The 12,647-nt window shown below is 41.3% G+C and overlaps 1 protein-coding gene across 5 annotated transcripts in view; it reads right to left on the bottom strand.

Moving 5' to 3' along the window:
* Positions 1–6,492, bottom strand: part of PTAR1 (protein prenyltransferase alpha subunit repeat containing 1) — a 45,443-nt gene extending 38,951 nt beyond the window's left edge. For 2 of the 5 annotated variants that reach the window (XM_074166223.1, XM_074166225.1), the window contains exons 1-2: positions 6,378–6,463; positions 22–191 (exon numbers count right to left, since the gene is read on the bottom strand). In XM_074166223.1, coding sequence (XP_074022324.1) covers positions 22–191; positions 6,378–6,463 — 256 coding nt within the window. Of the gene's footprint in view, positions 1–21; positions 192–6,377 lie in introns of all 5 variants that reach the window. The other 3 variants (XM_074166226.1, XM_074166227.1, XM_074166224.1) reach the window with 2 other exon arrangements.
* Positions 6,493–12,647: the final 6,155 nt, after the last annotated feature.

The raw sequence follows: 12,647 nt of genomic DNA, 5'->3' as shown, positions 1-12,647 counted from the left end.
TTATCCAACTGGGTAACTTACCATCTTTGTTCAGCCATTGTTTTCTTTGTCTGTAGAGGAGAAGTTTATTGTGGACATATGGCAAAAGAAACTTGACACACCAGCTCTCCACACCAAGCTTGTTTTCTACCAGGACGATAGGGCTTCGGTTATACCTGGCTTCAGGGCAGGGTATTAATCCAATTTCATCTCTTAAAAAAACAGAAAGAAACATAATTAAACTTATTTCCAGTAGATGCCAATTATTTTTCTCAATAGAGCAGAATGGCAATGCTTCTCACCCAGTCAGTCCACTATCTTTTTCCCTGTTTTTACTGAAATCCGTATTCATTACCCTCAATTCACCTTCTTAATTCTTGCCGGAATGCAGGTATGACAAAAAGCATTTTCAGAAAGCCATCTTCTGCAAAACTCATGCAGTATATCAACTTGGGAAATAAATGTTTCAAACATGTTTTAAGGCATGAATAAGGATTTAAGTTGAGCAAAAAAGGTAAATGCATTTAACTCCTATACAATTTATTTAGACACAATATAAAAGCCAGTTGTGGTTTTGAGTTATGAAGAACTAATACAAATTTTTATAGTGACTCAATGTTGTATTCGTAAAAAAACAGAAATATTTTAAGACTTGCTGAAGACTCAGGAAGTAATAGCGCCATGATTAGATGAGCCAGCATGAATTCCAAATCCTTTAAATGTTCTCCAGGAAGATTCATTTTGGTGATTCTGGCTCTTTTCACCTGAAGATAATTGGAAAAGTTTTATTAGATTTTCCCAAAGATCCTAAACGAGGAAGGTCCCTGTTTTGTATTTTTAGTTTATCACATAAGCAGTTTAAACGAGCTGAATTAAGGCAAGTACCCCTTGCTTTGTGATGGAGATGTAACGGAGCTGTAATGATTCTGCTCCTGCAAGAGAAACAAGACACATTAACCAGCACAGGCACCTAACTGACCCAAAGCTTCCAGAGTGCCCTGCAGCCTGACCAGGTGCTCTGAAGCCAAAGATTGCACAAAAGAAAATCACATAGACACCATTTTCCCTTCTCCTGTGCAAGGCAGCCTGCTGAACAGGGGGAAGATTTGAGACAGAGAGGCCAATCTGATTAAATGGCAACTTTGTATGGGAGGTTTTAATCAAGCCTTTAAAAAAACAAAACCCAGTGATGGCCACAAAAATTCCTATCAGCAAACAAAGCAGAAGAGACTCAGCTGTTTAGTTTCAAAGGGCCATAACATATTTTCCTTTTTCCTCAGCTTTCTCTAGCATGAAGGGATGTTGGAAGAGCAGCTTTAATAGCTTCTTAAAAACAAACACAGGTTGTCAAGTATTCACGCTTGCTTGGACAGAAAGCAACATTATTTTATACTTTCCATTATGCATGATTTCGCCATTAAATCGTGTTCAGTGGAAAATTTAATTGCTGAAGAGGGAGATCCTCAGATCTCAGGCAGGAAAAAAAAGATCTCTTGTGATGTCAGATAGAAAGCGAATCCTCCACTTTACATTTTCTCAATAAAAAGTCTTCAGATACACTCCAAGTGTCAACCCCACAACCCCAACTCGATTATCGTAAACTAATTTTGTTACTGGACTACTTGAGTGTACCAATTTAGTTCTGTGTCCTCATTGGATTACTACTAAAGTAATCAAAAATTACACAATATGCTTGCTTAAGAATATATTTGCTTATTGAGACAACGGATTTAATATTCCATACATCGGAACATACATCAAAAGCCAAAAAGAGCACAAGTAACTCAGTGTAAGATGTTTGCAAATCCCTTGGCTGTCTCCAGACACACACCTAGGTCCCTTACCCTTCTCTGGTCACCTGAGACCAGAGAGAGGAAAACCAGCATTTTCATACCCCACCAATTGCAAGCCATGGGTATCAAACCAAGATCCTCATACCTTCTGCTCCACTCAACAAAAGTTAAACTCTTCAGGAAGCTAGTCAGATTAGATCTAAAATGACATTCCAGTCTGCTTCTCTCAACACAGTACCTTAGAGCCTGAAGCTTGTACTTACTACTGGCTCCTTTCTTTTATGAATGTTAAACCCAGTCCTTGGCCAAACGTTGCCTGGCCTTGCATATGAGGACATACAGGTCCCCACTTCTAATGAAGATGCAGTCACCTGCAGCTTTGTTAATTAACTCTGTGAATTACCACAAGAATTTACCAGCTGTTGCTTACAAACAGTCCACCAAAAGTAAACAGCAAGGAGAGAAAAAAAAAAAAAAAACCAAACCACACACATCCACACCTTCACTTCTTACCAAATACAAAAGGTCTGACTCAGGTGAGCTAAGTTTCACAACATGGCTTTAAACATGCCAAAATGACAGACAGGTAGGGTTTGCACAGAGATGACAAGTCAGCCTGAAACACGTCAATTCCAGAACACGCTCATCCAGCTGAAATCTGCAGAGGACTAGACCACCGCAAAATGAAATTCACCAAGACACAGTGCAAAACAAAAAATGGTTTATCTGGCAACTACTCAGCTTTTGCTAAGATGCAAACCAGGGCTCGTCATTTGGTAGAAAAGTTGTGTCCAACATGTCAGTATTGTTTTCAATGATCCATGTGGTTCAGAAATCATATGTTGCATTCAGTTGCTGAGAAGGAACAGAATCCACGATGCAAAATACCAGGAGGGCAGATTTTTCTAAGGCAGGGTGCCTATCTCACAACCAAAACAATTAATTCAAACCATCATCTATTTCTGCTCCTGAAGGCCCCTCCAGTCTGCAGGAGGACTAAGTAATGGGGCAGGTCCATCAGCTCAGGAGACACTGCTTGAGAATGCCTGCATTTACCCTTAATTTATTTCCCAAGATCTCCCAGTTTTCTGATATTGTGTCTTGAATATTAGAAGGTATTCGGTGCCTTTACATTTATTTCCCTCAAAGCATGTACCACAGTCATGTTCCAAAAACTACATGTATTATCTCTAGATTTACAGCATACCACACTAGTTCACATTCCTAAAGCACACCATGGAAGCAGCTAGAACTTAGTGGAAAATTTTAACAGGGTTATCATGAAGTCTGTAGCCATTACAGAGCTTCTTCAACCTGTGCTGAGACTGTCCAAGACAAGACCAGGGAGACCATGGAGCCGCACAATCCAGACCTGGACCATACTGCAAACCTCAGCCATGGCAGAACATTATTGACAAGCTGTTACAGGGCTCAGCCATTCAATGGCCCTCCCCAAAACAAACCCTAGACAACCTAATTTAAACTTTTAAAACAAAAACTTTTAAACTTTTTAAAACAAAAAATTCCCTCTTTCACAAAACTGCAATAGGGAAGAGGCATTTCTTGTCATGCTACCGTGACAGGTCTTCAGCTTTAGCACCCCATGTGAAGGGACCTACCTTCTCCGATTTGTTCTGGAAGATCATCTTTAAAATAAGCTAACCTTTCCCCTCAGAATTGACAGACGATATTAAATAATGGCTGGGAGATATGAATGACGTACAATCAGTGGATATGATGCAATGACAATTCTACTGACAATAAAGTCTGGACTTAAGTAGTTGAGTATTTCTGCAATTATAAAAAGCTTTTAATACCAGAAGACAATCCAGAACATGGGCACTTGAAAGGTGTATATTTTTACGTTACAATAAGTCTCATGAAAATACTACATGGCTAATGAATTTACAACACCTGAAAGGCAAAGAAGAGAGGGCCTAAACCCAAGAGTTTAAAGTTGGGTTTTTTTTTTTCCTTATCGTGCAGGGCATCATATAAAAGTGATTCTCTCTTAGAATTTAAAAAAATCCTCAGATTTGTAAAGAAATGCTGGGCTACCATCTAAAAGTTCATCTTGCCACTTACACACACCAAATTCATGTACTTTTTTGACAACTGAGTCTATTACTCTTTGACTTCTCATGCAAAAGAACAGCAAAGTTCAAGAAGAAAGTATACATTGATCTGCTCACTGTTGGTGATCCATTCAGTTCCAGTGGGATAGCTTGTATATACAACCTATGCTTGAAAGGCTGGGTAAAAATATCTTCCAGTAAATTTCATAGCCTTACAAAATTGAAAACTAGCATGCTGACACAGTTATTGGACTGAAGAGAACAGAGCTACCAGCAAGACAAAGCAAAAAGAATTTTATGTTGTATATTTAGTAAGAAGTAAGCTCAAGAAGATGCACAGTCCTGCTGCAAATTTAATTTAAAGCAAAAAAAAAAAAAGAGAAACAACAATCCAATGTTCTACTTAGTCTAAAATTGTATTTTTACATACATTTTAGTGTTGACCAGAGACAACACCCCTTTTAAAACCTACAAAACCGTGAACTTGCCAGAACAAAACACCCATTCTGACAGATGCAAAGGGCATAAGCAAACAAACAGTCAAAGACAAGGGACAACAAAAGCTGGAAGAGAGATTAGTAGGGGACAAAAGTATGAGATGCAAATAGGAACAACACGCACGTGGCAGATCCCTTATTTTCAGTAGAGCCAGGCAGATGCCAGGCAAAAGAATTCAAACCTGGATCTGTGACACCGACAGGCTGCTCAATTCAAGATGGTAACATCTGTCAGGGACTGCAGCTGGTTACAACTGTCTTGGCCACCAGCAGGAAGACAAGATGTCTCCGAGGTACATGAAAACATCTGGCCAGCATGGCTGCAACCTGGTGCTCCAGAGGCAGACAGGCATCATGGCAAAGGGCCTGCAGTTTACACTGGCCACGCGCAGTTCCATTTCGAGTACAGTAGTTCAGAAATCTAGCAGACAGAATTGCCGCTTTTTCTACTTTAGGGGGTAAACTAGCAGTAGCTCATGCTTCCTCACTCGAACCATGACACGGTGCATTAGCCTCAGAGCACACAACTCTTATAGCCTACTTCCATCTCTGAGATTCCATCTATGAAAGAAAATGGCAACAGCAGCATATCCTCCAAAAACACAAGCTCAAAGTTTGCTACCAATAAAGAATTCTGGCAAAAGAGTAGGAACTGCGAAGCGTCAGAAACATTCATTCACAAATACTGGCTGTTTACAGCACATTATGCCTCACAACCTAAAAATGAAGCTTCATGGCAAAACGCAGTTCTTTTTTAAACAGCATCCATATGCTGTATTTTAAAACCTGGCCACCCACCCAAGTTGCTTACTACATTTATAGAAACACGAGGGTACTCATTCTAATTCTCTCCTTCAAGCAAAGGCATAAATTAAGTGCCTGTAAATTTTTCCTACGTGTTGCTTAGCATACCATTTTCTGGAACAGATTAATAGGCCACCACCTCAGAGACTGCAGCATTTCCGACTGACACAAATACACTGTACTTACATTATTAAGTTGTTATCCATCATGTGCTACCTCATTTGCCAAAACCAACATGGGCTTTACATAAATAGATAGAAAACTGCTTCCCTAAACAGTTTGGGACTTAAAACAACAAAGGATGGGGAAGGAAAGAGAAATACGGGCGGTACCTAAATGCGGGTGTCCGGGCTGGTCAGCAGCGGAACTGAAAATAAAAACACTGACCACCCGACCCCTAGATTGTTAGATAAACCCCACTCTCACAAGAAAGCAATAACTGTTTGTAGTTTGTATTCGCGCCGTCGCTCTGTTTGTCTCCGTTGAAACCACACACATTGAAAAGCGGCGGCAGCTCTATCAGCAGGGCTCTGAAGGCGGCACTCATCAAGCTGCCCCGCTTGCACAAGGCTTCGGCCCCGAGGTCTGCTCCCACCGCCGCTACGGCTCTGGCCTCAGCCACGGGCAGACCCCGGGCTCCAGCCGGGCCGGGCAGGCAGAGCCCGGTACCATCGGGGCTACAGCACGAGTTAGACACGCTGCCAAACCTCAAATTCCCGCAGAGTTCATTTAAGGACTCCGCTTTAAAAAAAAAAAAAAAAAAAAAAAAGATACTCATTGCTTCCAGATTTTAAGAGTCCTTGCCGTTTTCCCTAACGAAGTATTTTTTACTGAGGAAGCTGTTTTTGCCGGCAGGCAGAGGGAGCCGGCTGCCAGCCGGGCCTCCAGCAGCCACGCCGGCTCCCGGAGCCGGTACGAGGCGTTATGCAGGAGGGCACGGGAGACATGCGGCACCACCGACCTGCCCCGACGAAGCACAGGGACGCCGCCGGCCCTCCGGCGGCGGGGAGGTGCCGCCCCGAAGCCCCGGCTGGGGAAAACCAGCCCGGTCCCCGCGGCCCCTCACGGCGTGACCTTGGTGCCGGCACCCGGCCCTAAGGGGCACCGCAGGCGGCCCGCCCCCGCCGGCGACCCCACACCCTGAAGGCGAGGGAGCGGGGCCGCCGCCGGCCGAGGAGCGACGCGCGGTGCTGCGGGAGGGCAGCGCTCCCGGTCCCGGCCCCACTCACATGTGCGGGTTGCGCTGGAAGGCGTTGCGGATGTCCTTCACCACCCTCTGCACCAGCACCGCCACCTCCTCCGGCGACTCGGCCATCTTCCGCCTACCGCAAGCCGGCCCCGCCGCGCCGGGCCGGGCCGGGCCGGGCGGGCTGAGCGCTTCCGGGTCAGCGGCCCCGCGGGGAGCCGCGGGTAAGGAAGGCGGCGGGGCGGGGCGGAGCGGAGCGGGGCGGGAGCGGCCCGGCCCGGCCTCCCGCCGCCTCAGCCGCGCCCGGCGGCGGCGGACGGGCTCGGTCCCTCGGGAAGGGGCCGCGGCGCTGGGGTCTGCCTGCGGCACTGGAATTGCGCTTGTTTTTACGGCTGCCGTTCCCTTATTCGACAGGCAAAACCAGGCAGAAGCGGCAGGGATAGTCAACGTATAGATGACACTAGCGGTTCATACCGTTATTATTTTGATATTCGTGCTAGAAGTTAAGCCACGTAGCTTTAAAAGATAAGCGGGCGTGTATGGCTTCCCCCGGCTTCGAGGAGGGAAGGGGCCTACAGGAAAGGTGGGGAGGGACTCAATCAGCGATAAAGTGTAGCGGTGGGACGAGGGGTAACGGTTTTAAACTGAACGCGTGGAAATTTAGGTTAGATGTCAGGAAGAAATTCTTTAGGGTGAGGGTGGTGAGGCACTGGAACAGGTTTCCCAGGGAAGTTGTGGATGCCCCATCCCTGGAAGTGTTCAAGGCCAGGCTGGATGGGGCTTTGAGCAACCTGGTCTAGTGGGAGGTGTCCCTGCCCGTGGCAGGGGGGTTGGAACTAGATGATCTTTAAGGTCCCTTCCAAGCCAAACCTATTTGCCTTGCTCAAAAGGAACGAGCTGGCTTTATCTAATCGACAGCACACCTTTTCAGGCTCTCACTTTGTTCTGTGCAATTTGTGCAGCGTACAGGTTTGTTTCAAATTTGCTAAAGGCAGCAAATTTACCTGCAGTTAGGTAACACAGTGAATGAAATATTTCCAGCTATATAAGCAGTTTGAATTCCGTGAAGAGGTTTTGGTGAACTAGACCTAAAAGCAACACCTTTAAAATGTCATTAATCATGCCAAAATTACTCAGTGGATTAAAAGTCTAATTTTTCATTTGGTTTGGATCATTTATTTTTTTCAGTTTAGTGTTAGTATTGGGTACAAGTGAAAATCAGTCACAGCAATGCAAAGTTCTGTTCTGAAAGTACTGAACATTGCTGCGAAACTACTAATGTGCTTACAAGTTACAAAAGTAGTTACTTAGAATAGTGCAATTAACTGACAGTATGCTGTGTATGACTTCATACATGCCTTTTGAAGAGGACTGAATATTAAATTGCTATTCTTATTTAAATAACATAATAAGATATATTTAAATTGTGTACCTTAGGTACTTACACACATTGTCAAAGCTTGTAAGGCAGGCATTGGTATTAATAGTGCACATGATGGTGCACAGAAGCTTTTGGGAATGATTATTGATTTATCAGCCAAGTGTACTTACTTGCTGTAATTTTGGGGTAATTATAATGAATTATTTCAGAAAATATTCCTTAGTTAAATTTCACATAGGGTATAAGAGTAAACTGTAGAAAATGCAATGTAATTAAATAATCTAAGAATTATATATATATGTTATTCACAGAAAAGAAATTTTCCTGGGAAATCCATTCTTATAACATCTGGGGAGGTGTCAAAAATCTTGGAAACAAATCGTTTGTACAGAGTACAGAATGATATATATACAGAATGAGTACAGAATAATATATCCTTGTAGCTAGCTAAAGTGATATAACAAACTTGTATTACATTAAGCTTGCCTTAGTACATCACTAAAATGTTAGAATCTTTCCATTTAGATCTAATTCACCAGGTGTGAAATGTAAATGTTAATGTCTTCATGGCCACCTCTGCAAAATAGGCATGATGATCTTGGTTTGTTCTGTGTCCCTCAGATGGTGTAATTTGTTACGGGTTTATGGACAAGTCCAATTGACTTTAATGCTATTGATTTAAGTATCGTATTTTGCATGAAAACCCCTGACGGTTGGTACTAATTGTCCTCTACTTGGGGAGGGTGGAAACAAGAGCATGTCAAAATGAGCATGTCAGTCTAGGTGATTTCCCGTGGCCTAAGTTGGCCACAATGCACAGCCAGCAGGAGGGGAATTGCATCGCCACTGTCCTTGCTTTGCTATTTATTACAAAGATCGTTTGGGAATTTGACAGGTACGGTACAAATGTAGGAAGGCCCAGCACATTGTTTCATAAAACAGAAATCATCGGTCTTCAGATTTTTCAGTTATATTCCTTTAAAATCAAAAATGTGTGTGTGTATATATATAGTTTTATACGTAGTAGTTCCGCATACCTTTGCTTTTTAGGCTAGCAAACAGGAAGACTGACTCGTCTGTTTGTGACGGGTGCACCCGCTTTGAGTTAACAGTCCTTTGGTTCAGGCATCGCTGACAAATAGGCTGGGCTGAAACCAGCCCGGTGCTGCAAATCTTGCAAACTTGTCCTCAGCCGTGTTTTATCAGGAACCAACACCCTGAGCCAAAACCACAGTACCTGTCTGAGCTGGAACTGGACGGAACTAGCGCACCCCTGCACATACGCCAAAGGGGAGTTGACTACAAGCCGGTCACTTTAGGCTGCAAATACCTGCAGCCAGCAGAGCCCATTGAGCTCTCCTGGATGGCGGGGGGCTGCACAGTGATCTCCCCTTGAACAGGGAGACCTCACTCGGGGTTACCCCTCGAGGCTGAGAGATCCCTTGCCCAACATCTGATGTCTACAACGAGAGACCTAAAAGATCTAGAAGTATATTGTAGATAAGCTAATTATTTGACGTGTAGTAGGTAGTAGATTGTTTGACTGCCATTTAATCTTTGTTTAATAAAACCTTTGGTTAACCCCACAGCGATGGCTTCTTTCAGTAGTTCTCCCATGACACTGTTACAGTGATGCTCAGACATTGTCAGTTACTTCTGGTTTTGCTGCAAGGACGCTATTTCATATGAGAAATTCATTGTAAGTTATTAATGCTTCAAAATTTAATATTCTGCCATGAAGTTTTTGCTGCAATAAATTATGTTTTATTATAATAGTTTCTTAACATTGTAGGGAATGTTGTGTGGCTTGGTTCATCATGTGGTCAATGAACATCAGCGGGCGTCACTGAGGGACGGTCCAAACATATCCTCAAATGGATGAAAGAGAAAAGAAATGGAAGCAAACCTCACACTGAAATGTGCTGAAAACTTCTGGATGAAAAGTTTTTCTACAGTTTAGGTATAAAGGACTTCATTTGTGGATATTAGTTGTCTGCGTTTCTCCAAATTAATTCTCCTCCCTTCGTATTAGAAGTAAATGCAATTGATGTGCCAAGAAAAATATTCTCTCACGCGTGGAATTTTCATTCTCTTTTGTTGCATAGTGTGAAGTTATGTAACAATTGAAGCTACCTTGAGTTTAATTGTAGAGTAGCTTAAGGAAAAAATGTTGAATTGATGAAAACTACTTGTGTTTTATTAATACATATTTCATAGAATCATAGAATGGTTAGAGTTGGAAGGGACCTTAAAGATCATGGAGTTCCAACCCCCCTGCCATGGGCAGGGACACCTCCCACTGGACCAGGTACTCAAAGCCCCATCCAGCCTGGCCTTGAACACTTCCAGGGATGGGGCATTCATGTATTAAATTAAATTTCTAATAGTGTTATTAATAATGTGTTAATAAAAGGGATGTTTTCATATCAAAGTGTTCCTGACATGTTAAGTAATATCAAAATTTTTCTAAAATCAAAATGCATATTTATTTTCATTAAGATTGTAATTGGATCTGAAGCAGCTCCAGCAGCACATGTATTTGTATGCTGCCAGGTGGATTGAGTACACCTACCCTGTCTACGGACAGAGGGAGATGTTTTTTAGGAGCAATTGCTTACAATATGCACTTGAATTGGCAAATCATGCACAATCAACAGAACCAATTATTGTAAGTCAGTCACCTTATTTTTCCTCTTTTTAAATGTAATTTCTCTGAAGGGAAAATAATTGGTTTTAATGCTAGGTGCATACTGTCAGTGCAATGTTAGCCAAGACAAAGTTGAGATTTCTTTACCACTTCCATGTCAGCAAACGCATGTTGGAACTCCTTCCCTGCTTAAACAGCTGCATAACCTACCTCTAGTTTCAGTATGAAATCATTAAGGACTGAAACAGAGAAGTAATGAATGTGACTATTTTGGTGTCCTCCCTGTTGTAGGATGAGGTTGGGATGATTGATTTTGTAAATGAGCATATTTTATGGTGCCACCTTAAACTTCTTTTGAGAATGCTTTCTTATTTTCTAGGGAAGGACAGAGGTCAGTCTCAAGATTATTTCCTTATGTGTAAGAGCATTGATTTTGTCTCTGATAGCATTAATTTTCATTTAGGGCAAGGATGGTAGAGAATCAAATTCTGTCACCACTCAGTTTCTTTTTGGTGTATATTTATGTATTTTAACTAATGGTTTTCACAGCAGTCTTGCGATATAAACAAGTAAGTGAATCTGTGACAGTGGGCCTGATTCTCTGATTGTTTTAAATTAAAAATCCTTGTATCCTTCATCTGGAAACTGAAGGCATAGGGAACAAGTTCCTTACTGATGTCAATGTGTGTGTAATGGACTACTAGATAAGGACTGCAAAAGCAAAGTAAAAAAATTAATTGTTTACAATGATGTAGTATGTAATTGAATGGATTTTCTTATTTGTAAAATATTTTTCTCCCACTTCCAGCTTTTTAAAAGATATTGTAGAATATGCCATAGGAAATCTGGAAGATGGACTTTGGTAGCTAAGAAAGAAGAAATGCACTAAGTCTATATTGATGACATAATGGAGGAAATATTTCAGCACAGTTTGGAGACATAGAATGAGGTTGTGGTGGAGCAAAATGCTTCAGGAGTACAAAATATTTTGTGATACTTCATCCATTTCCCATCTAACACTTCCAGATTTTTGCTTACTATAATTGCTAACAATAATGCTTGGTTCTGTAGGAGCATTGGTATTATATATATATATTTTTATCTTAGTATTATAAAATTACGTTTTCAGTTTCACGTTGTCTTCATTTCCTTTTTTCTTCTAGGTTTCTGCAATATACTTCATTAATGTGACTCTACTATTACTGTAAACTTTGGTAAAACAATATTATATGTGAAAGTTTTGTTATTTGTTACAAATAGTAGATAGTAATAGATTGGTAAATGCCCGTACCTTACAGGTCTGGTGGTGTGATACCTGTGCTGATCAGCTCAGATGTTACTGAGCTCGGATGTGTTACTGAATTAAGTGCAATCCACAGTAGTTTTGAAAGTACGAGGTTTTTAGACTGTTTCAGAGAATCTGCATAAATTTGCATACATTTGCAAATCATAAAAGTAAATTTGAAACCTTGTTAGTAGAAAAACTAAGTACATTTTCATTTAGTAAAGGCTTAACCTTATCTCTTGGTGTAGTGTAAAAAGTTGCCTATGATACTGGTTCTGTCTTTTACATTAAAGTAAATACGAAGGATGGGTTAACCCTTCATATATTAGCATCTATTATGCTAACATAGTATATTAGCATATTAGTGCAGTATTTAACTATAAAGCTATAAAAATAAAATTATACAAGGAATCCTGTAATTGAGTGTACAGAGACTACATGACTGCATCTTTTTTGCTGTATTGAGAACAGTGAAAGTATCATTGCTGCATAAGATTGCAGATTCTTCAATTATGTTCGGTTTACATTTCATTTTAATAGAAGAAAAACATAAACAATTTTGGGTAAAAGGAAGTTAACAAGTTTGAAATTATATTGGTATGTAATCCATTATTTTCTCTGTAAATGTTATCTGATTTTTTACTAAAAGCTCAAAAGTTAAAGAATATCAGCATCCATTTGGGACTTGACCGTAACTGCAAAGAAGCATAATTGAGAGGCTGAATTCAGCCATCCGTAAAGGCTGATGGATGTGCTGAAACCACACGACAGCTTAAAACTGTACTCTTGGCAGTTGTAAGTGGGGCAAACTGTATATTAACAGTTGAAACACGACCATGTAATTTTTAAAGCAGCACTGAATTCTGAAAAGTGAGCATTCAATATAAATGGTAGCATTCTGCTCTGGAGATCTTATAATGGAGTGTGTTTATAGCTTTAGCCCAGCAGCTTTAAGGGGAAAGTAAGTTTTTGCTACTTCTAATGCCAGTTACCACTGTAG

This window comes from Numenius arquata, chromosome Z (assembly GCF_964106895.1).
Source record: "Numenius arquata chromosome Z, bNumArq3.hap1.1, whole genome shotgun sequence".
Lineage (NCBI taxonomy): Eukaryota > Metazoa > Chordata > Aves > Charadriiformes > Scolopacidae > Numenius > Numenius arquata.
The sequence above is the reverse complement of the archived record's forward strand: the minus strand, read 5'-3'. Positions and strand labels throughout refer to the sequence as shown.